Genomic DNA, 23942 nt, shown 5'->3' on the forward strand with positions numbered 1-23942 from the left:
AACAATTTGCATCATTATCAATATCAGATCCATTATTATACTTCCTATTTTGAACTGAAAATACTATCCCTGGACTCGCCTGCTGATTGACAGGTTTGTCATACTCTGATGTAAGTATAAGCCACACCCCCTCACATAAAAAAGCACATTGATTTCCTCATATTAATTTCCTCTCTGTTTCTAGTCTGATTCAGTGCAGCAATGGTTGGTTTAATAATTTCAGTGCTGATGATCTGTGGCATGGGTAAGCATTACTTCACTATAATTACTCAAATTATACAAGATTAATGAATAATTAATTAAAAAATCTAGTAAATATTAGTTGTGATATAGTTCTATATGCTTTAAAAGTGTTTTGGTACTATTTGGGGGGATCATTTTATCGTATGTTATCAGAGTTTAAAATATAAATAAATATTAAAACATATACTCTTCTGTTGGTTTTAGGCTCGTTTACAGCTGTTAAATCATCTCAGATAGTCAATTTGTCAGCTCAACCAGGAGAGAACGTCACTATTTGGTGTCAGCACACCACAGGAACGGGAAAGAACATGCACTGGTTCAAGCAAACAAACAGTTCTGTACCTATTGCCATTGTATACATGATGATAACCTACGAGTTTAAGGAAATACACAAAGGTTATTTTAATGATTTTCAACAAGATCATATTCTGATGACTCTGGATATCAAAAACACCTCCCTGATCATTTTGAATGTGGATGTTTCTGATTCTGGTCTGTACTTCTGTGGTTGGGACAACTGGGTGATGACATTTGGTAATGGAACAAATCTAGACATCAAAGGTAATCTGCTCTTATCAGTAACACTCTTGTAGAGGAAATTTTTGCTTCATGTCTAGCAGCAAAATGTAAAAAAAATACATAATACAAATACATGTGGATAAGTTTTATATGCTTAATGACTCTTTACTTATATTGTGCAGAGAGGAGTGTTACACCACTGCAAAATGAAACAGAAATAACAAATAAAGGTGTTTATTATCTGATTTTCTTTAACATTCATTTGCATTAACGCATTTTTCTAATATGGTGAAATTTGGTGATGGAACAAATCTAGACATTAAAGGGTTAGTTCACCCAATAATCAAAATGATGTCATTAATAACTCACCCTCATGTCGTTCCAAACCCATGAAACCTCAGTTTATCTTTGGAACACAGTTTAAGATATTTTAGATTTAGTCCGAGAGCTCTCAGTCCCTCCATTGAAACTGTGTGTACGGTATACTGTCCATGTCCAGAAAGGTAAGAAAAACGGGGGTCAGTTAAAATTTTTTGAAGCATCGAAAATACATTTTGGTCCAAAAATAGCAAAAACTACAACTTTATTCAGCATTGTCTTCTCTTCCATGTCTGTTGTGAGAGAGAGTTCAAAACAAAGCAGTTTGTGATATCCGGTTCACGAACGAATCATTCGATGTAACCAGATCTTTTTGAACCAGTTCACCAAATCGAACTGAATAGTTTTAAATGGTTCGCGTCTCCAATACACATTAATCCACAAATGACTTAAGCTGTTTTACTTTTTTACTTGTTTAAACTTTTTTAATGTGGCTGACACTCCCTCTGAGTTCAAACAAATCAATATCCCGGAGTTATTCATTTACTCAAACAGTACACTGACTGAACTGCTGTGAAGAGAGAACTGAAGATGAACACCGAGCCGAGCCAGATAATGACTCGTTCACGAGTCAAGAACCGTTTCTGTCAGACGCGTCCAATTTGACAACCGAGGAGCTGATGATGCTGCGCATGTGTGATTCAGCGTGAAGCAGACCGACACACAGAGCGTCTGAACTGAACTGATTCTTTTGGTGATTGATTCTGAACTGATTCTGTGCTAATGTTATGGGTGCGGGTAAACCGAAGGCTTGCAGTCAACGCCAATGACGTCATTACGTCGAACGCAAAAGAACCAGTGAACCGTTTTCTTCAACTGGTTTATTGAATCGAACTGTCCGAAAGAAGTACTGGTGATCCGAAAACGATGCAACTGGTTCTTGACTCGTGAACGAGTCAATCTTTTGTTCATTATCTGGCTCGGCTTGGTGTTCATCTTCAGTTCTCTCTTCACAGCAGTTCAGTCAGTGTACTGTTTGAGTACATGAATTACTCCAGGATATTGGTTTATTTTATTTTAAGAGGGAGTGTCAGCCACAATAAAAAAGTTAACAGCTTAAGTCATTTGTGGATAAATGCGTATTGTAAATGCGAACCGTTTAAAACAGTTTAGTTCGATTTGGTGAACTGGTTCAAAAAGATCCGGTTACATCGAATGATTCGTTCGCAAACTGGATATCACAAACTGCTTTGTCTTGAACTCTCTCTCACAACAGAAATGGAAGAGAAGACAATGCTGAATAAAGTCGTAGTTTTTGCTATTTTTGGACCAAAATGTATTTCCGACGCTTCAAAAAATTCTAACTGACCCTCTGATGTCACATGGACTACTTTGATGACGTTTTTCTTACCTTTCTGGACATGGACAGTATACCGTACACACAGTTTCAATGGAGGGACTGAGAGCTCTCGGACTAAATCTAAAATATCTTAAACTGTGTTCCAAAGATAAATGGAGGTCTCACGGGTTTGGAACAACATGAGGGTGAGTTATTAATGACATAATTTTGATTACTGGGTGAACTAACCCTTTAAAGGTAATCTACCCTTATCAGTACTACTATTGTAGAGGTATTTTTTGCTGCATGTCTAGCAGCAAAATGTAAAAAATACATAATACACATACACGTGGATAAGTTTTAATATGCTTAATGACTCTTGACTTTGACTCTTGACTCTTGACAGAGAGGAGAGTTACACCACTGCAAAATGAAACAGAAATAACAAATAAAGGTCTTTATTTGTCTTTCTTTAACATTAATTTGCATTAATGCATTTTTGTAATCTGTGGTTGGTTAAAGTTAAATGTGATTTAATTTGAACAGATCTCAAGAGGAGCCCGATTACTACAAGAGACTGTTCTGAAAACATCTTTTATAACCTGACCTTTATTTTTGGGGGTATTATTTTAATACTCATCATCATTCCAATCACCACGCTCATTATTAAGATACAAAACAGAAACACGCAGGAAAAAGGTAACAATCTATTAAATTCAAAAGATTTACTTCGGCAAATGACTGTGAAATAATTGTAATAAATAAATAAAAATGAAAAACTTTTTTTGTCTCTGTTTCTGGTGCCGCAGATGCTGAGCGTCATGTAACACAACATCATGAGGTAAACTTATTTTTCATTAAAATAAAAATCTACATTCTTTAAATATGAAAAATTTTCATTCAAATATATTACCCAAAAAAAAAAAAACTTTTTTAGATGTCATCTAAGGTCTGCAACATGTAAAGGAAGAGTATGTAAAATGGCAAAAAATACTTGAACAGCTGAAATTAAAGACTAGGCTGACTGGTGTGCAAATAGATTTGAATACCCAAATCTCTGCTATTTAAAGTTATAATGAGAACAGATTTTATAAACTATAAAAAATATTTTTTCTATTAACAGTGTTTTTCAATATTACTGTAATATACATAACATTCTTAAGTGAAATATAATGTGTTTTGAGATTGTTTTGCATATGGTCTATGGGCTTGCTTCTCTTTTCTGTTTAGCTCACCATGTCTTTAAAAAGGGCTGTTTGCTTGAAATTGTTTTGTGAAAATACAACCGTTGAGCAAAATATAGCTCTGTCTTAGGAAAATTAAATATGGTTAATTCGTATAAGTAAAAATAAAGCAAAAAAGTAATAAAGTAAAGCTTGGGTATAAAGTATGTTCCCTATCTGTCGGTCACTACGAGTTATGTCGACCGACAAATGGGGTCTCACTTGGGAGGCCAATCATCTCTGATTTTAAGAGAAAACGCCAATGAAATTGGCAAGTGGATTAACACACCTGAGCCACTCCCCGTGCCAGCGGGTATAAATAGGGCGACAGGTGCATCCACTCATTAGATTTTTGCTTCGGAGCCGAGTAGTCGATGAAGAAGATCACTACAAAGCCATTCATCTTTGTTTTCGGTAGAGCTGTTCCTGGTCGGTGTGACGGCGCGTTACAGTGGTGTCCCTGCGAGCGGCGATTCCCCTGGGCGCTTCGGCTAAAAGAGACAGTTCTCTAAAAGAGCAAATCACGGACGATTCGCGTCTTTTTCAAGATGCCGTTTCGTCCGTGTCCTTCTGGATGCGGTCGTTTCCTGTCTTCGGTTGACGGTCACGAGCGTTGTCTGCAGTGTCTGGGCGTCCAACACGCTGAGGCTGCGCTCGTGGATGATTCATGCGTCTATTGTGGGCGTATGAACATGGCAGCGCTGCGATCGCGTCTCTCACTCCTCAAGGGGAGTGCAGCAGACCCCTCTGTCGCCACCCGTCCCGGTCTCTCTGGCTCGAGCAGAGGGCCGCCGGCTGGCGCTCTGGGAGATCTGAGGATTACAGTGAGAGCTTCTCCGCCGGGCCACGCCCCACGGACCTCTCACTCCTCCCGCAGCGCCTGTCCCGTGCAGCTGCCGATTGATTCTGCTGGGCCGTCTCACGGCGGTCCCAGCGTGTCTTTCGGTGCGCCGCCCGAAGATCAGATGTCGATCGCGGCATCGGGGGATGGGTTATCGACCTCTGAGGATGAGGGTTCGGCGGGGCTGCCCCCCTCGGGTGTTGTCGCCACTGCCGAATCTGACTTGGAGCTGTCGGCCATGCTTGCCCGGGCAGCCGTGAGTATCGGGCTGGAGGTGACCACACCGCCCAGTCCCGAGCCCTCGCGGCTGGATGATTGGTTTCTCGGCGCGGGACGCGGCTCACAACCTCGTTCTGCTCCGGTGCCTTTCTTCCCGGAGGTGCATGAAGAGGTGACGAAGTCGTGGACGGCCCCTTTCACGGCCAGAAGCCGCTCGTCTCCCTCTTCCATCCTCACCACCCTCGACGGTGGGGCAGCCAGGGGGTACGTGGAGGTTCCCCAGGTGGAGAGGGCGGTTGCGGTGCACTTGTGCCCGCAAAACGCCGCCACTTGGAGGAATCGTCCGCGTCTCCCGTCCAAGGCCTGTAAGCTGTCGGCCGCGCTCGCTGCCAAGGCTTACAGTGCTGCGGGCCAAGCTGCCTCTGCCCTGCATGCCATGGCTATCCTGCAGGTACACCAAGCCAAGGCACTCAAAGCTATGCACGAGGGTGGTACCGACCCGGGGTTGATGCAGGAGCTGCGCACGGCGACTGACTTCGCCTTACGGGCGACGAAGGTCACGGCGCGGTCCCTCGGGAAGGCGATGTCCACGCTGGTGGTCCAGGAGCGGCATCTCTGGCTGAACCTGGCTGAGATGAGAGACATGGACAAGGCTCGCTTTCTCGATGCTCCCATCTCCCAGGCAGGCCTGTTCGGCGACACTGTCGAGGACTTTGCCCAGCAGTTCTCGGCGGTACAGAAGCAGACTGAGGCCATCCAGCACATCTTGCCCCGACGTGTCTCTCCGGTTGCCACCGTTCCGTCGCGGGTAGCGCCTCAGCCTGCTCGTCGCCGTGGGCGCCCCCCTGCGTCCTCCACACCAGCTCCGCCCCGTGCCGAGAGTTCTTCGAGGCCGGCGCGTCGAGCCCCGCGCAGGAGAGCGGCGCCCCCCGTGTCACTCCCGGCCGCGAAGTCCTCGAGGAAGTCGACCAAGCGGCCCTGACACGGGCAACTCGGAGATGCGGAGAACTGCTCTTCAGGAGATGGCGAAGACAGCGCCACTCCTTCCCCCGGAGGAGGGCCGGGCGGAGAATCTTCAGTTTCTGTTTTGTTCTGTTCCGCCACTGGCCGGACGGCCAGTGGTACCCACATTTTCAATAAAAGAGCAAATTCTCCTTCCTCCGAGTTGCAAGGCTCGTGGCTTGACAATGAGCGACGCACAGCTTCCTCACTCTCACCCACGACGCCCCCTTTCGCCAGCGGCCAAGAGGTCGCGGTTCGGAGACGCAACGCCTCTCCACGCGTCTCTGGCCAGTTCCTCCGGGAACACGAGGAGTGTGGTTGCGATGACCCAGGACGCAGTGCCTTCTGGGCCTTCCGGCACGACTCCCCATCGCTGCACCACTGCGGGTATGTCGACTGTCCCTTTGGTGCCACTTGTACGGTATCTGGGAGCGTGGCTTGCGCTGCCCAACCCGTCACGCTGGCTCATCCGGACGGTTCGACTCGGCTATGCGATTCAATTCGCCCGGCGACCCCCCAAGTTCAATGGCGTGCTCGAGACTTCGGTGGCAGTCCAGGACGCCCCTGTCTTGCGCGAGGAGATTGCTGTCCTCCTGGCGAAGGATGCAATCGAGCCGGTCCCTCCAGCCGAGATGAGGACGGGGTTTTACAGCCCTTACTTCATCGTGCCCAAGAAGAGCGGTGGCCTTCGGCCTATCCTGGATCTGCGAGTCTTGAATCGGGCCCTACACAAGCTCCCGTTCAGGATGTTGACGCAGAAACGCATTATCAAATGCGTCCAGCCCCAGGACTGGTTTGCAGCGATCGACCTGAAAGACGCGTACTTTCATGTCTCTATCCTCCCTCGTCACAGACCGTTCCTGCGCTTTGCTTTCGAGGGTCAGGCATGGCAGTACAAGGTCCTCCCCTTCGGGCTCTCCCTGTCCCCCCGTGTCTTCACGAAGGTCGCGGAGGGCGCCCTTGCCCCACTTTGGGAAGTGGGCATCAGGATCCTCAACTATCTCGACGACTGGCTCATTATGGCCCGGTCCCGAGAAGAGTTGTGCGATCACAGGGACTTCGTGCTTCGGCACCTCAGTCAGTTGGGGCTTCAGGTCAACCGAGAGAAGAGCAAGCTCTCCCCTGTGCAGAGAATCTCTTATCTCGGTATGGAGTTAGACTCGGTGAGTATGACGGCACGTCTCACCAGCGAGCGTGCCCACTCAGTGCTGAACTGCCTGAGTTCCTTCAGAGGCAGGACAGTGGTACCGCTGAAACACTTTCAGAGGCTCCTGGGGCATATGGCATCCGCAGCCGCAGTCACGCCGCTCGGATTGCTTCATATGAGACCACTTCAGCACTGGTTACACTCCCGAGTCCCGAGATGGGCATGGCGCCGCGGTACACATCGTGTCACCATCACACTGATGTGTCGCCGCCTATTCAGCCCTTGGTCGGACCTTGCCTTTCTACGGGCCGGCGTGCCCTTAGAACAAGTGTCCCGGCACGTTGTTGTCACAACAGATGCCTCCAACTCGGGCTGGGGCGCGACATGCAACGGGCAGGCAGCCTCAGGGTCCTGGACAGGACCTCGACTGCTTTGGCACATCAACTGCCTGGAGTTGCTGGCAGTGCATCTAGCTTTGCGACGGTTTCGTCCGCTAGTGCTGGACAAGCACGTGTTGGTCCGCACGGACAACACTGCGGCTGTTTCGTACATCAACCGACAAGGCGGGTTATGATCACGTCGCATGTCTCAACTCGCCCGTCATCTCCTCCTCTGGAGTCAGACGTGGCTCAAGTCGCTGCGCGCTGTCCACATCCCGGGGGAGCTCAATCGTGCAGCCGACGCGCTCTCACGACAGCTCACTTTCCCCGGGGAATGGCGACTCCATCCCCAGACGGTCCAGCTGATCTGGAGTCGATTCGGGGAAGCCCAGGTAGACCTGTTTGCTTCCCACGAGTCCTCCCACTGCCAGCTGTACTATTCCCTGTCCCAGGCCCCCCTGGGCACAGATGCACTGGCACACAGCTGGCCTCGGGCTTTACGCAAGTATGCGTTTCCCCCAGTGAGCCTGCTCGCACAGACACTGTGCAAGGTCAGGGAGGACGAGGAACAGGTCCTGTTGGTTGCGCCTTACTGGCCCACCCGGACCTGGTTTTCGGAACTCATGCTCCTCGTGACAGCCCCTCCCTGGCGCATCCCCCTGAGGAGAGACCTTCTCTCTCAGGGGCTTGGCACCATTTGGCACCCGCGTCCAGATCTCTGGAACCTCCACGTGTGGCTTCTAGACGGGACGCGGCAGACCTAAGTGATCTGCCCCCAGCGGTGGTAGACACTATCACTCAGGCTAGAGCCCCTTCTACGAGGCAGGCCTATGCTCTGAAGTGGAGTCTGTTCACGAATTGGTGTTCTTCTCACCGAGAAGACCCCCGGAGATGCCCGGTCAGAGTCGTGCTTTCTTTCCTGCAAGGTAGGCTGGAGCGTGGGCTGTCACCCTCCACCCTGAAGGTGTATGTGGCTGCCATTGCAGCACATCACGATGCAGTGGACGGCCGGTCCCTGGGGAGGCATGACCTGATCGTTAGGTTCCTGAGGGGTGCCAGAAGGTTACATCCTCCTAGGACACCCCTGATTCCCTCCTGGGACCTCTCTATTGTCCTGGCGGGACTTCAGAGGGGTCCCTTTGAGCCGCTGGATTCGGTTGAGCTGAAGTTCCTGTCTCTCAAGACAGCGCTCCTGATCGCGCTCACTTCCATCAAGAGGGTCGGGGACCTCCAAGCATTTTTCGGTAAGTGAAGAGTGCCTTGTGTTCGGGCCGGCCTACTCTCACGTTGTCCTGAGACCCCGGCCTGGATACGTGCCCAAGGTTCCCACCACTCCCTTCCGAGACCAGGTGGTGAACCTGCAAGCGCTGCCCCTGGAGGAGGCAGATCCAGCCTTGTCGTTGCTGTGTCCCGTAAGAGCGCTTCGCATATACGTGGACCGCACCCAGAGCTTCAGAAGCTCTGAGCAGCTCCTGGTCTGCTTTGGAGGTCAGCAGAAAGGGAAGGCTGTCTCTAAGCAGAGGTTGGCCCACTGGATAGTGGACGCCATCGCCTTGGCTTACCATTCCCAAGGCGAGCCGTGCCCCCTGGGGGTGAGGGCCCACTCCACACGGAGTGTGGCCTCCTCCTATGCATTGGCGCACGGCGCCTCTCTGGCAGACATCTGTCGAGCTGCGGGCTGGGCGACACCTAACACTTTTGCGAGGTTTTACAACCTCCGTGTAGAGCCAGTTTCTTCCCGTGTGTTGGGTAACAGGTAATTGGCGGGAAGGGCTGGCTGGGTGTCTCGCTTGCTGCGCCATTCCCCCTAACACGGGGATGTGAGCGCCTTCTTCTCCCAGTAGAGTTCCCCGGTTGGCGTACCCTGGTCGAGCATCCTCCAGCACCCTCGGCGTCAGACTTGGCGGAGCAGTCTGTCGCCAGGCCCAGTACTGGCGTTAGCATGCCCGGAGTTCGGTCAGCCCCTGTACTGGGCTAGGTGTCCATATGGCTGGGTTCCCTACGGGTAATCCCATATGTGTATTCTTCCACGGTAAGGTTTCCCTCTTGGCAAACCCGTGTCTTCCCTTGACAGACCGTTCTGTCAGTCTCTTCTGGCAGCCGTTCCATCCCTACTCCAAGGTAGGACCTGCCTCAGAGACCCCTTCCATATGTAGTACTGCCCCCTGGGTCAGTCCATATCGGTATATCCACATGTCACCTCCCTACAGGTAGGATGTGGTCTCCGTAGCGGCCTTACCTAAAGGCTCGCTTCCCCATTGTCTTGCCAGCTGAAAGAACAAATAGGGAAGATTTGAAGCTGTCTTTCACCGAAGGTTGAAATCCCTTCCATTTACTTTATGTGGGCGGAACAGCAGCATGGCCTTCTCCAGCAGCGATGTACTCACCCTTTGGCCCCTTCGGTACCAAGGTCAGTGAATTTGCGCTGGGGCTTTGGGAAGGTTACGACCTTAAGCGTAGCTTTTGTGGCACGCCAAGGCTTGTCAACAATTGCAGCGCCTCAGGGTTGTGACGGGGTTCAGGTTATGGCGTTTTCCATAGGACCCCATTTGTCGGTCGACATAACTCGTAGTGACCGACAGATAGGGAACGTCTCGGTTACGTACGTAACCCTCGTTCCCTGATGGAGGGAACGGAGACGTTATGTCCCCATGCCACAACCTTGAACCATTCGCTGTTGCCGGGACACGTTCTCGGCTCCTCAGCGTAAAACCTAATGAGTGGATGCACCTGTCGCCCTATTTATACCCGCTGGCACGGGGAGTGGCTCAGGTGTGTTAATCCACTTGCCAATTTCATTGGCGTTTTCTCTTAAAATCAGAGATGATTGGCCTCCCAAGTGAGACCCCATTTGTCGGTCGACATAACGTCTCCGTTCCCTCCATCAGGGAACGAGGGTTACGTACGTAACCGAGACGTTGCATTCTGTATGTGTTGAGTACAAACCAGCAACAACGTCAGCTAGAAAAAAAAAAAAAAAATCCACATGACCAGACTATTTCTCAGCTGTCCCCAACATCAGAATTACCAATGATTTGTAAATTCTTACACCAGAAAAAGTATTTGGATGCTAATAAGTCCATATTCATGAGTATAAGTTTATAGTTTCTTTTTATGAATTACTTCTGTACATATTTGAATTAAATTTAGGGTGCTTTCACACTAGCATATTATTTTGTGTGCACCGGGTTCAGCTGACATGAGAGTTGAGTTCGGTATGTTTGAATAATGTGAACGCTGTATACCGAACTCTGGTGCACAAAGGGGTGGTTCAAGTGAATTCCAGTATGGTTTGCTGCTGATTTGAATGCAATCATACCAAATCGCAGAAGATAACCATTAATAATGACGTATTATTTGACAAATCTAACTCGGGTTCGGACCAGCCTATTGAAAGCAGCCTAAATGTAATTACACTAATTTTTCAATCTGTTGCAGGAGCCTCATTCACCAGTCTATGCTGCTCTACAGTTCTCAAAACACCAGAAAAAAACCAGAAGAGCAGCCAGAAATACAGAGGATACAGATGTTGTGTATTCTGCTACTAGATAGTCCAACAATGGCACAAGGTCAAATATTGTAGCCTACTGTAATGTTTAAAAGCCATATGTTCATAAAGACTCTAATATTGAAACACTATTACTAATGCCATACATTTAAAGTGTATGTAAGCGCTGCAATGTTTAGTATTTTCGATGCAAAAGATTTTGTGAAGATCAAATGTATTTGAAAGTTCTAAGAAGTTTCATTTAGATCTGTGTATATTTCCTGTCATTAAAATAAAAGCAGGCCCTTTCTCAAGAGAAGGGGGTTGTGAATGATATCATTTCCCTGACACGAAGAAGCTGTTCAGTGTAGAATGAGACGTGCTGAAGGGAACTTCAGCAGTCCAGATTACAAAGCTGAAAATATACACACTGAAATAACATGCAAATTATTAAAATGATTAGTCAACAATTTAGTACTGAGAAGTAGCCTGATCATTATGAATATTGATATTGCTCATGACAATTTAAAGAAAATGTTAATAAAACAATGTTTAAAATTGATTAAATGTGTGTGAACTATGTTTAAAAAAATCACATAAGGGCTTTCTTAAATGTCTGTGTGCCAGTGTGTGACCTGTTAGCACCAGAGCATCACACTTTGACAGTTTTCCACCAACCAGTCTGCCCCCAGCTCATCACTCACAGTCCTCACTGCAGCTCAACCACACAAACACCACACTACATGCATTTCACACTACTTTCCATAACCACAGACAATATACCCCTTGTTTTTAAGTGAGGTGACAAGTCACAGATGACAATAACTTGAATAAAATATTAATAATAATAATAAAACAAAGTACATGTTAAATATTTATCCTTAAACAATCAACAATTATGCCTAAACTTGCACACCTGAAGGTAACGGATAGGTGCACAGGGAGAAAAATAAATGAATTCAAATTTACAACTAAAAGAAGAAAAATAAATCCTGCACACTATCCTCACTTGCAAATATATAATAAAAATTAAATTGAATCATATACAACGAAACGAAACGAAACAGAAATATCAGAAATTACAATTCAGAGATTCCCATATTTGTCATGCTTAATGTGTGTGTGTGTGTGTGTGTGTGTGTGTGTGTGTGTGTGTGTGTGTGTGTGTGCGTGTGTGCGTGTAGAAAAAATAATAAATGCAACTTTCAAGAGTAGCATTTTCTAGGCCTGACTCATTAATAAAACCACCACTGTGCTCCACAGAAACTAGACATTTTTGATTCTAATTGTTTTCCTAATTAATGTTGTTCAGTTGCTTTGACACAATCTGTTTTGTTTAAAGTGCTATATAAATAAAGGTGACTTTACCTCCACGACTTAATAGTCATATGGTGATCTAATATAGTAATATGTCTTTTCTCTAGTATGGTGTTTCGAAGTGTATCTGTCAATGCAATTTTATCACAATGCACTGTTAAAGTGTGCAACTGCATGAATACCACATTAGTTCCTTTCACACATTGACTAATGTTTTCAGAAACAGACTTAATGTCACTAAATACATATAAGACGATGAATTGATGATGAAGAGATGATGCACAGCGCTTAGATTGCGGTTAACCTTTTGTTTCCGAAAGTAACAGAATAAACAAGCAGCCTTAAGCTTGCTTGGGTCTCTGTGGGTAAAAGTTTCCATACGCTGTCCTATTGCAGTGAAACACAAGCGTCAAATTGAAGTGCAAACTATATATCTGGCTATATTTAGAGGTTCTCCTCCAGCATTACCAAGCAACCGTCTAGAAATAGTGGATATTCAAGAACCTTTTTTAATATAATGAATCACCATGCATGACGTGGTTTTCTTTTCTTTCTTTTTTTTTCTTTTTTTGCATGTGGCAGAATGTGCCTCATGCAAATAGGAAATGTATTTTCACACATTAACAGCAGGCGTGAGTTAAAAGTCACTCCTTATTTCATATTTCTCAAAGCAAAATTATTGCTAAAGCCCATTTGTAATATCAAATGTTAATATTTATTCAATCCCATAATGCACCGCATTAACAAATGTACAGCTGATGTAAACTTAGTTGCTCGAGAATATCCTTGATACACTGTGATTGAATTCCTTTCTCACAGATGGGTCAACCATTCATCCATTATTCAAATGGCTTGTCCAATGTGGGCAGAGCATAATATCATACAGATCAAAGCACTGGATGACAGTTGCTCTGTAGTGGCTTGACAGAAGGGAGGTGTTTTAAGCTTATGTTTCTCCAATGACTGCACATAGGGGGCACCAGTTCATAAGTTGACATGTTTTAGTAGAGTGAAAGTGAAGTGACATTCAGCCAAGTATGGTGACCCATACTCAGAATTTGTGCTCTGCATTTAACCCATCAAGAGTGCACACACACAGAGCAGTGAACACACACACACAGCAGTGGGCTCCCGGGGAGCAGTTGGGGGTTCGGTGCCTTGCTCAAGGGCACCTAAGTCGTGGTATTGAAGGTGGAGAGAGAACTGTACATGCAATTAAAAGTTTAAAAGTTTAAATACAACTGAAAATGAGAGTTCACAAGAATTAGAAATTGCCAGTTGATATTAGGAGACACCAGAACCAGATTCACATGAGCACAAGAACAAAAGATAAGCCTCATCACATGCTATACGTCTTGGGTCAGAAGGCCTGAAAATTGACAACAGCCAATCACATGTCATCTAAATTAGAAAGACAAGTCTTGACTCCCCTAAACCCAAACGTTTCACACACACACACACACGCGCGCACACACACACGCACACACACACACAAACCTTACAAACACTCCATAAGATGTTGCCAAATGCACAAAGGACCTCAAGAAGACCTGATGATACTGTTTGTACTCTTTCCCTCTCAGGTTTCATCATATCTGCTGCTGTATTTAAAAAAAAAAAAGAAGTCCTGGAGACCTTCACTGCAGGCAAAACTATAACTTTAGAGTGCTTGATATTGTCAGGGACCAGGCAGATCCTGTCCCAGCCAATCCACAACGCTCACACTCCTCAGAGTACTAATCACCCACACCTGATCACCATCGTGGCACTATAAAACACTCACCCATGCACCAGTTCACCGTCCAGCCTCCAACAGGAATCAACCTCACGATCTTTTCTCCAGCTCACCTCGACTTCGGAAGATCGCCAGAATAACGTATACTTACCTTTTGAGAAGCTAACCAGTGTGTCTTTGTTCTCCTGTCTCCAGAACTCCTGTGACAATATCTGTGATCTGAAATTCCCTACGAGCCCCGATATCCCCTTAGTTCTCGTGCGACTCTCTGAGCATTGACCTTCCTCTCCAAGGCAAAAGAGACAAGTGTTTTGACAAGTATTATGACAGTTTCTCACTGACAAATGTGTAGGAAGTCAGTGTCTACTGGCTCAGACATATATCAGGAGATACACATCCAGGAATCGTTTATAAGCTTGGAAACATAAATGATCAATATGAGAATAGCTGTGAGAAAGATTCACATTTACAGTCCCATATCTAAAATCTCCCCAAGAAGAACCTCGGTTTAACCAATGCTGGTACTTACTACTGTGCTGTGGCCACGTGTGGGGAGATACTGTTTGGGAATGAAAGTAGGCTTGAAATCGGGGGTGAGAATAATACATACAGCATGATAGATCAAATCATTTTTCAAAAGAAATGTTAATTGCAGTATTAAATATTTATTTATTTATTTTTTTTTAAATACCAGTTTCTGAGACCACCTGGACTGACTTAAAGGTCCCAGTGGTAGCAACAAATATCTTGTGGTTGATGATCATCACTATCTTTCTGTGTAAGAAAGTATAAAAAGAGGCAAAAAACATTTTCTTGCCTAATGGTTAGAGAGTTTGACTCCTAATCCTAAAGTTGTTGGTTTGAGTCTCGGGCTGGCAATACCATGACTGAGATGCCCTTGAGCAAGACACCGAACCCCAACTGCTCCCAGGGAGCTGCAGCATAAATGGCTCCCCACTGCTGTGTGTGTGTTCACTACTGTGTGTGTGCACTTTGGATGGGTTAAATGCAGAGCATGAATTCTGAGTATGGTTCACCATACTTGGCTATATGTCATGTCACTTTCTGAGAAAGGTTTTAGATTTTGTAGTATGGCCAGGTAGACTGTAGCTAAACTGATCAATTCCACAGTAACCTGAATTAATGCATGCAATAAATATGTACTTTACTTTTTATATTTTTTAACCTCTTTTTCTTGTTGATCCTTTTTTGTGCCTTGTTTTGGAGATTTTGTGTTACAAATAACTAACAAAACATAGGCTAAGTAAGAAAGGCCTGTTGCAGTCTTCTCAGTTTAGATGACTAAATCATCATACTGTGCATTCCATGCATTATACTTAACATGTGAGTATGAATGTAAGATTTTTTTTTAATTCTTTGGTAAATGAAGTAATTTCTGACACAATTCATAAAAACAATCGGCAGCGTACCTCGGTTGTTATCATTTAATTTTCCATTTTTAATGTTTAGGTATGCTGTTGGGCATTATTTGCATGTCAGCAGTAAGAGTTTGACCTGGACACTCCACAGCTCTTCAGTGCTTCACACCAGATGATGGGCACTTTAAAGAGCTCTGGCTAAAATTTCAAAACAGTTCTGCTAAAGTCTTTGTGGCTTTGAATGAATCAGACAAAACTGGCATTATGATTGGAGAACAATTTCAGGATCTTTCAAAGTTTAGATTAACTTTGAACCAGCTCGACTTTAGTCTCTCAGTACTGAACATTGAGCAAACAGACATCGCTGAGCACTACAGTTGGACGATTATAGTTTTTTGTTTGTTTCTTGCAAATTAAACCAGACTGATGTTTGAAGTGTTTTTCAGATTGACCATTCACTGGTCCGATGACAGAATCCAATGGCATGAGAGAAGGTATTCTGCACTGTAGGTCTTTTTCTCTGCACTTTTTAAAAAGTGGCTCCAATTCAACAATGGGCAAACGACATATGTAGGTACAGATCAGTGATATTTATTATATGTCTTGCAATATGTAAATTCAAATTATTATAAAATAAAAACATATTTTGGCCCAAAACCTTGTTAATCTTGCGCTTACCAACTAAAAAAGAGAACTTCTGCTTCATGGCCAGGATATTTTATAGTTGGGACCACTCCATCTTTCAAAATCGAACTGGGCATAGTTTATAAAACATTCATCACCAAAATGATGAGAACAAACAAACACCCATGCGAAACTCAGTTGCTGTCTGGGGAAACAAACTGCATCCACTGTTCACGTAAAGCTGGGTTATTTCGGAAGCTGAACAAGATTGTCTATCTCTCACAACCAAAAACACACATCTTTAGAGACATTCTTCTCGAGCACGCTCTGTGCAGCGCTGCTTAATGAAGCACGTTGATGAGCTTGCTCTTGCTCTTGCTTGCGCTCTGTTTGCTGTGTGCTCTTCCAGAAGTAATTCAGTTTAAAAAACCTTTCCAAAACTTATTCAAACCTGGAAGTTTTTTGGAACTCTGGCCATGTTTAGCATGAAAATCCAACTCTTTAACAGTGTAAATAACTCCTAATGCATTAAATAGCTTTAGACCGCCCATTTTTAACAATCAGCCGCACATCTGTTAGCTATCAACAGTGTGTCTGTTATGGTAAATGTTGGTCTTTTAGTGGTGCAAATATTCTGCACATATTTTAGAAGCATTATAGCATTTGTTATTTAAAGACTTCGTGTCATCACTCCCTAATCTAGGTCCACCCACCATCCAGCCAAATGTTTTTCTAGACGAAAGAAGGGTGCTGGCTATGATTTTGCAAACCATTAGAGGGCTGTAGTGAAGGAACGGTAATTACTAAAATGTGCTAATTATATATTTTAACTTGAAACTGCATATGGGAAGTATTTAATACAGAATAAAAAAATAAATAAACATGTACTTCATACTTAATTTGACTTGCAAAGTGCATTAACAAGCCTATGTAGAGACTTTCGATAGTTCCAGTGCAAATCACTATGTGTAACATCAAATATATAGTCCAGCAGATGTGAAACCTATTTTAGAAAATACACCGTAGGTTTATCTAAACAAATATGTAAAAATCTAATTTAGATTAAAAATAAATAAATAAATACAGTAATGAACTGAAAATACAACAGATGGCCACGCACATATTGTAGATGTCTACATAAACCTACCCCCCAAAAATAAAAACTCCTAGTGCCCTTCCAAATATACAACAACAGCCTACTACACATCACATTTAATAAGTATCTCAATTTCACTTGTCCATTTATAAACACTGTACATGAGTACAAACACACAAATAGTGCAGGTACTGTATATCACTTATGGGTCTTACGATGACTGGTCTTTTCATTGATAGATCTACCATAGTTTGACTGTGCCAAAAGCCCCTCCTCCTTATATAAAAAACATCTGTATCACCCACTTAATTTCCTCTTCAGCTCTGTTTCGACTCAGAAGTGCAGTAATGTTACATATTTTAGCTGCAGCTTTATTGCTGTTTGAGACAGGTAAGAATTATTTTACACTGTGAACTACAATATTATTATAAAAAAATACTTTATAAATTAAAAATAAAGTGTTACTGAAATGGGGAGACCCTTATTTAAATGTAATTATATTTTGTATTGGTGTCCTATTGTTTTGATTTTCTTGTTTAATGATTTTCAGGTCTTCTCAGAGTTATGTTTTCAACAGCAAGTATACAGACTCATCCAGGACAGAGAGTCACTATGTGGTGTTCACACAATATCCATGTTTCTGGATATCTGTCCTGGTTCAAACAATCAGACGATGCTGTACCCATTACTATTGTGCGCATGTTATACACCGAAAGTCTTCGGAAGGTTGAGCCAACATATTTCAACAATTTCACAAAAGATCACTTGGTCATGGATCTGTTCAACAAAGTCACCACCCTAACAATCACGCAAGTGAAAATGTCTGATTCTGGATTCTACTTTTGTGGAGCTACAGGTTATGATATGAAATTCGGCAATGGAACCAGACTTGAAGTAAAAGGTAAAGTTTTTTAACCTCTCTCACTATACACTAGTTTTTATTTACTGTTTATATCTCTTTTTTTCTCACTTTGTCATTAATAGCACATGTTGAAGAACACCACAATTTAAATACAATTGTAAATCCCACAATGATAAATGACTTGCCAGCTGTTTTCATAACAGAGAAAAATTACACAGGAACCTCAAAAAAGGGTATGTTATTTTACTTTCAGTAATAAAGTTAAAACTGCAGGTTTTTAATATATGAATGTTCTTGTTTAATCTCTAATCAGATTATGGATAAAATGTGATCTTTGTAGCATCACTTAAAATGCATCATTACATTTATATCCACTCCTTTACAGATCATGAGCAATCACCCGTGTCTGAGGAGTGTTCTAGAGACATCTATTTCAAACTGACCCTTCTATTTGGTGGAATCATTTCTTTTACATGCATCGTTTCCCTTATTTTGGGGATTATCAGGGAACACAGAAGACAGAAGCATAAAAAAGGTGAACACTTTTCACATGGTTAAAAAGAAAGTTAAGAAAAGTTAAATCACAAATGTGGAATGAACATTACAAAAAATGGCTTTGGACATAATTTTTAAATCTCACATTATCTTCAGAGCAACTGATTTTCTTTTTCTCTGCTTTGTGTCAGTCGCTGAATGTCAAGCACAACAGCAGGATGACAAGGTAAATTACACAGACTTATCTTTTCTTAAAAATGGAAACAGCTTCAAAGCCTCCAGAATAAAAATAAAGTTGTTATATGACCACCTGGATTCAAATCTTGACATACCGTATAAACGTTTGTACTTCTTTGCAGGAAAATGATTCAGTAGAATATGCTGCTGTTTATTTCTCAAAGCAAAGACCCAAAAGAGCAGGACGACATACAGAGGACCCAATTGCTGTGTACAATGATACTACTTGAAAAATAAAACAAACTCAGACATATTATTAATTTATTACCTATGGTTTATTTTTAACAGCAAAATAGTAAACCTGTTTAAAGAAATGTTATTATTGAGACGATCAGAGATCTGTCTTTTCTTTGCATTGTTGTACATAATGGTGAAGTTCATTAAAATTGCATTGCAGTTTTCTTCGACTCCTGATATTAATTTAATTTGACTCTAGATTACAAAAACCTTGAATTTATATTGCAAAAAATCAAAAAACTTTTTCTTTTCTTTTTTTTTAATATTGAATCTTGTAAAAATAAAATCTTCATAATCATGGGGAAGGAGGCGGGAACCGGCGGACAATCAAAATGAAAGCTTTAATAATCAAAATAAACATAAAACAGTGCGACAGCCCCTCACGGTCGACTGCCACGCACAAATAAAATCTCCACCAAACAAGCAAACAAACAGTTCTGTACCTATTGCCATTGTATACATGATGATAACCTACAAGCTTAAGGAACTACATGCTAATTATTGAAATGATTTTCAACAAGATCATATTCTGATGACTCTGGATATCAAAAACACCTCCCTGATCATTTTGAATGTGGATGTTTCTGATTCTGGTCTGTACTTCTGTGGTTGGGACAACTGGATGATGACATTTGGTGATGGAACAAATCTAGACATCAACGGTAATCTGTCCTTATCAGTAACACTCTTGTAGAGGAATTTTTGCTTCATGTCTAGCAGCAAAATGTATATAAAAAAAAAACATGATACAAATACATGTGGATAGGTTTTAATATGCTAAATGACTCTTGACTTGTATTTTGCAGAGAGGAGAGTTACGCCACTGCAAAATGAAACAGAAATAACAAATAAAGGTGTTTATTATCTGACTTTCTTTAACATTCATTTGCATTAATGCATTTTTCTAATCTGAGGTTGGTTAAATGTTAAATGTGATTTAATTTGAACAGATCTCAAGAAGAGCATGATTTCTGCAAGAGACTTTTCTGAAAACATCTTTTATAAATTGACCTTTATCATTCCACTCACAACGCTCATTATTAAGATACAGGAGAGAAACGCGCAGGAAAAAGGTAACATTCTATTTAATTCAAAAGATTTGCATTGGCAAATGACTGTGAAATAATTGTAATAAATATTTTTTTTTTCTTGTTTCTGGTGCCGCAGATGCTGATTGTCATGCAACACAACATCATGAGGTAAACTTTTCATTAAAATAAAAATGTACAGTCCCTAAATATGGAAAACTTTCATTTAAAATCAATTACCAAAAAAAAAAAAACTTTTTAAGCTAAGGTCTGCAACATGTAAAGGAAGAGTATGTAAAATGGCAAAAAATACTGAAATTAAAGACTAGGCTGACTGGTGTGCAAAATGATTTTGAATACACTAATCTCTGCTGTTTAAAGTTATAATGAGAACAGATTTTTATAAACTATGAAAAATAACTTTTCTATTAACAGTATTTTCAATATTACTGTAATATACATAACATTCTTAAGTGAAATATAATATGTGTTTTGAGATTGTTTTGCGTAAGGTCTATGGGCCTGCTTCTCTTTTCTGTTTAGCTCACCATGTCTTTAACCTGTTAACTGTCACCCGTCCGCTCTGTGGGACGCCTACATTTACTTCACTATATTACAATTAAATCTAATCTAATCTTGACGAACTATATATCATTGGAAAGGTCTAAGACTCCCAAATATATATTTTATCAATTTTATTTTGTTAAAAAATATGTAGGAAAAGTAATAGATTCATTTATGACAAAAGTTTTTTTTGAGTGCACCCTCAAAAATCTACATTATAACAGGAATTTTGACCTTTGTTAAAAAAACAAGACAACTTTGTTGCCTTTTTCTCTATCACATTTTAGAAATCATGAGAAATTATATATATAGTTATATATATAACTGAAAACTTAAAATCTCAAAATTCATCCTTTAAAACTCATTTTAAAATCAGACATTGCATGACCATGTAAATGGTACATCAATATCATGTGACAAAATGTTTTCATTCATGAATAATACAAATTTAAGTTTGGATCGTGCACTACAAAGTCATTGTTCAAAAATATGAGTGACAATTAAGGGGTTAAAAAGGGCTGCAAAATTGTGAAAATACAACCGTTGAGCAAAATATAGCTCTGTCTTTGGAAAATAAAATATGGTTATTTATTAAAAGTAAAAATAAAGCAAAAAAAAATATAATAAAGTAATAAAATAAAGCTTGGGTATAAAGTATGTTGCATTCTGTATGTGTGGGGTACAAACCAGCAACAACATCAGCTAGAAAAAATATATATATATTCCACATGCCCAGACTATTTCTCAGCTGTCCCCAACATCAGAATTAGCAATGAATTGTAAATTCTAACATCAGAGAATGTATTTGGATGCTAATAAGGATGCATTTGTATACAGCCCTTGTTTTTTTTTATGGTTTTCTTCTGTACATACTTAAATTAAATTTAGGGTGCTTCCACACTAGCACTTGTGGTGTGCACCCAGGTTGACTGACATCAGAGTTCAGTACGTTTGAATGATGTCAATGCTGTCTTCCGAACTCGGGTGCACCAAGGGGTGGTCTGGGGTATGGCTCAAATTAATTACAGTACAGTTTGCTGCTCATATTAACACAACATACCAAATCACAGAAGTTAACTGCTAATAATGACATATTATTTGACAAATCGAACTCGGGTACGGACCAGGCTATCAAAACAAGTTTGAAAGCAGCCTCAATGTAATTACAGTAATTTTTCAATCTGTTGCAGGAGCCTCATTCACCAGTCTATGCTGCTCTACAGTTCTCAAAACACCAGAAAAAAAAACCAGAAGAGCAGCCAGAAATACAGAGGATACAGATGTTGTGTATTCTGCTACTAGATAGTCCAACAATGGCACAATGTCAAATATTGTAGCCTACTGTAATGTTTAAAAGCCATATGTTCATAAAGACTATAATATTGAAACACTATTACTAATGCCATACATTTAAAGTGTATGTAAGCGCTGCAATGTTTAGTATTTTCGATGCAAAAGATTTTGTGAAGATCAAATTCATTTGAAAGTTCTAAGAAGTTTAATTTAGATCTGTTTTTATTTCCTGTCATTAAGATAAAAGCAGGCCCTTTCTCAAGAGGAGGGGGTTGTGAATGATATCATTTCCCTGAAAGGAAGAAGCTGTTCAGTGTAGAATGAGACGTGCTGAAGGGAACTTCTGCAGACAGGATTACTAAGCTGCAAATATACATACTGAAACACAGATGTGCAAATTATTAAAATGATTTGTCAACAATTTAGTACTGAGCAGTAGCCTGCTCATTATGAATATTGATATTACTCATGACAATTTAAAGAAAATGTTAATAAAACAATGTTTAAAATTGATTAAATGTGTGTGAACTATGTTTAAAAAATTTCTTAAATGTCTGTGTGCCAGTGTGTGACCTGTTAGCACCAGAGCATCACACTTTAACTGTTTTCCACCAACCAGTCTGCCCCCAGCTCATCACTCACAGTCCTCACTGCAGCTCAACCACACAAACATCACACTACATGCATTTCACACTACTTTCCATAACCACAGACAATATACCACTTGTTTTTAAGTGAGGTGACAAGTCACAGATGACAATAACTTGAATAAAATAATAATAATAATAATAATAAAACAAAATACATGTTAAATATTTATCCTTAAACAATCAACAATTATGCCTACACTTGCACACCTGCAGGTAACCAATAGGAAATAGAAATAGAATAGAAAAATAAATTAATTATAAACTCCTGCACACTATCCTCACTTGCAAATATATATAAAATAAATGTAATCACATACAATGAAACGAAACAAAAAGGAAATGTCAGAAATTACAATACCCAAATTCCCATATTTTTAATGCTTAATGTGTGTGTGTGTGTGTGTGTGTGTGTGTGTGTGTGTGTGTGTGTGTGTGTGTGTGTGTGCTCTTGTTTTTGTGACATATCAGGACATGACTCTGTATAATGACATGGGTATGACACAGGTACTACAGGGAGAGGGTGACTTATGAGGACATAACCCTTGTCCCCATTTTTCAAAACGCTTATAAATCATACAAAATGAGTTTTTTTGAGAAAGTAAAAATGCACAAAGTTTCCTGCGAGGGTTAGGTTTAGGGGTGGGGTTGGTGAATGGCGATAGAATATACAGTTTGTACAGTATAATAACCATTACGCCTATGGGATGTCCCCACTTTTCACATAAACAAATATGTATGAGTGTGTGAATAATAAATTCACAACTGTGCTGGACTGAAATTTGACATCTTTGCCTTTGACTGTCATTTTTCATTATTGACACACTGTTTTCCTAATTAAAGTTATTCAGTTGCTTTGACACAATCTGTTTTGTTTAAAGTGCTATATAAATAAAGGTGACTTTACTTGACGACTTAATAGTCGCATGGTGATCTAATATAGTAATATGTCTTTTCTCTAGTACGGTGTTTCGAAGTCTCTCTGTCAATGCAATTTTATCACAATGCACTGTTAAAGTGTGCAACTGCATGAATACCACATTAGTTCCTTTCACACATTGACTAATGTTTTCAGAAACAGACTTAATGTCACTAAATACATATAAGACGATGAATTGATGATGAAGAGATGATGCACAGTGCTTAGATTGCGGTTAACCTTTTGTTTCCGAAAGTAACAGAATAAACTAGCAGCCTTAAGCTTGCTTGGGGTCTCTGTGGGTAAAAGTTTCCATACGCTGTCCTATTGCAGTGAAACACAAGCGTCAAATTGAAGTGCAAACTATATATCTGGCTATATTTAGAGGTTCTCCTCCAGCATTACCAAGCAACCGTCTAGAAATAGTGGATATTCAAGAACCTTTTTAATATAATGAATCACCATGCATGATGTGGTTTTCTTTTTTTTTTTTTTTTTTTGCATGTGACAGACTGTGCCTCATGCAAATATGATATGTATTTTCACACACTAACAGCAGGCGTGAGTTTAAAAGTCACTCCTTATTTCATATTTCTCAAAGCAAAATTGTTGCTAAAGCTCATTTGTAAAATCAAATGTTAATATTTATTCAATCCCATAATGCACCACATTAACAAATGTACAGCTGATGTACACTTAGTTGCTCGAGAATATCCATGATACACTGTGATTGAATTCCTTTCTCACAGATGGGTCAACCATTCATCCATTATTCAAATGGCTTGTCCAAT

General features: G+C 41.5%; 2 protein-coding genes across 3 annotated transcripts; both read left to right on the forward strand.

Moving 5' to 3' along the window:
* Positions 1 to 4: 4 nt before the first annotated feature.
* LOC128017304 (uncharacterized) lies at positions 5 to 21824 on the forward strand. 2 transcript variants are annotated; one of them, XM_052602625.1, is made up of 7 exons: positions 5 to 244; positions 448 to 804; positions 945 to 992; positions 2826 to 2873; positions 2966 to 3118; positions 3229 to 3260; positions 21483 to 21824. In XM_052602625.1, exons 1-7 carry the CDS (start codon positions 202 to 204, stop codon positions 21627 to 21629), a joined length of 828 nt encoding a protein of 275 aa, XP_052458585.1. In that variant the 5' UTR covers positions 5 to 201; the 3' UTR covers positions 21630 to 21824. The 2 variants fall into 2 exon arrangements, with proteins under 2 accessions (XP_052458585.1, XP_052458586.1); XM_052602626.1 differs by lacking the exon at positions 21483 to 21824 and adding an exon at positions 10670 to 11864.
* LOC128017306 (uncharacterized) lies at positions 17077 to 18863 on the forward strand. The gene is made up of 6 exons (XM_052602627.1): positions 17077 to 17259; positions 17420 to 17770; positions 17854 to 17964; positions 18117 to 18266; positions 18418 to 18452; positions 18586 to 18863. Exons 1-6 carry the CDS (start codon positions 17217 to 17219, stop codon positions 18691 to 18693), a joined length of 798 nt encoding a protein of 265 aa, XP_052458587.1. The 5' UTR covers positions 17077 to 17216; the 3' UTR covers positions 18694 to 18863.
* Positions 21825 to 23942: the final 2118 nt, after the last annotated feature.

The sequence above is a fragment of the Carassius gibelio genome, chromosome A7 (genome assembly GCF_023724105.1).
Source record: "Carassius gibelio isolate Cgi1373 ecotype wild population from Czech Republic chromosome A7, carGib1.2-hapl.c, whole genome shotgun sequence".
In the NCBI taxonomy this organism is placed as follows: domain Eukaryota; kingdom Metazoa; phylum Chordata; class Actinopteri; order Cypriniformes; family Cyprinidae; genus Carassius; species Carassius gibelio.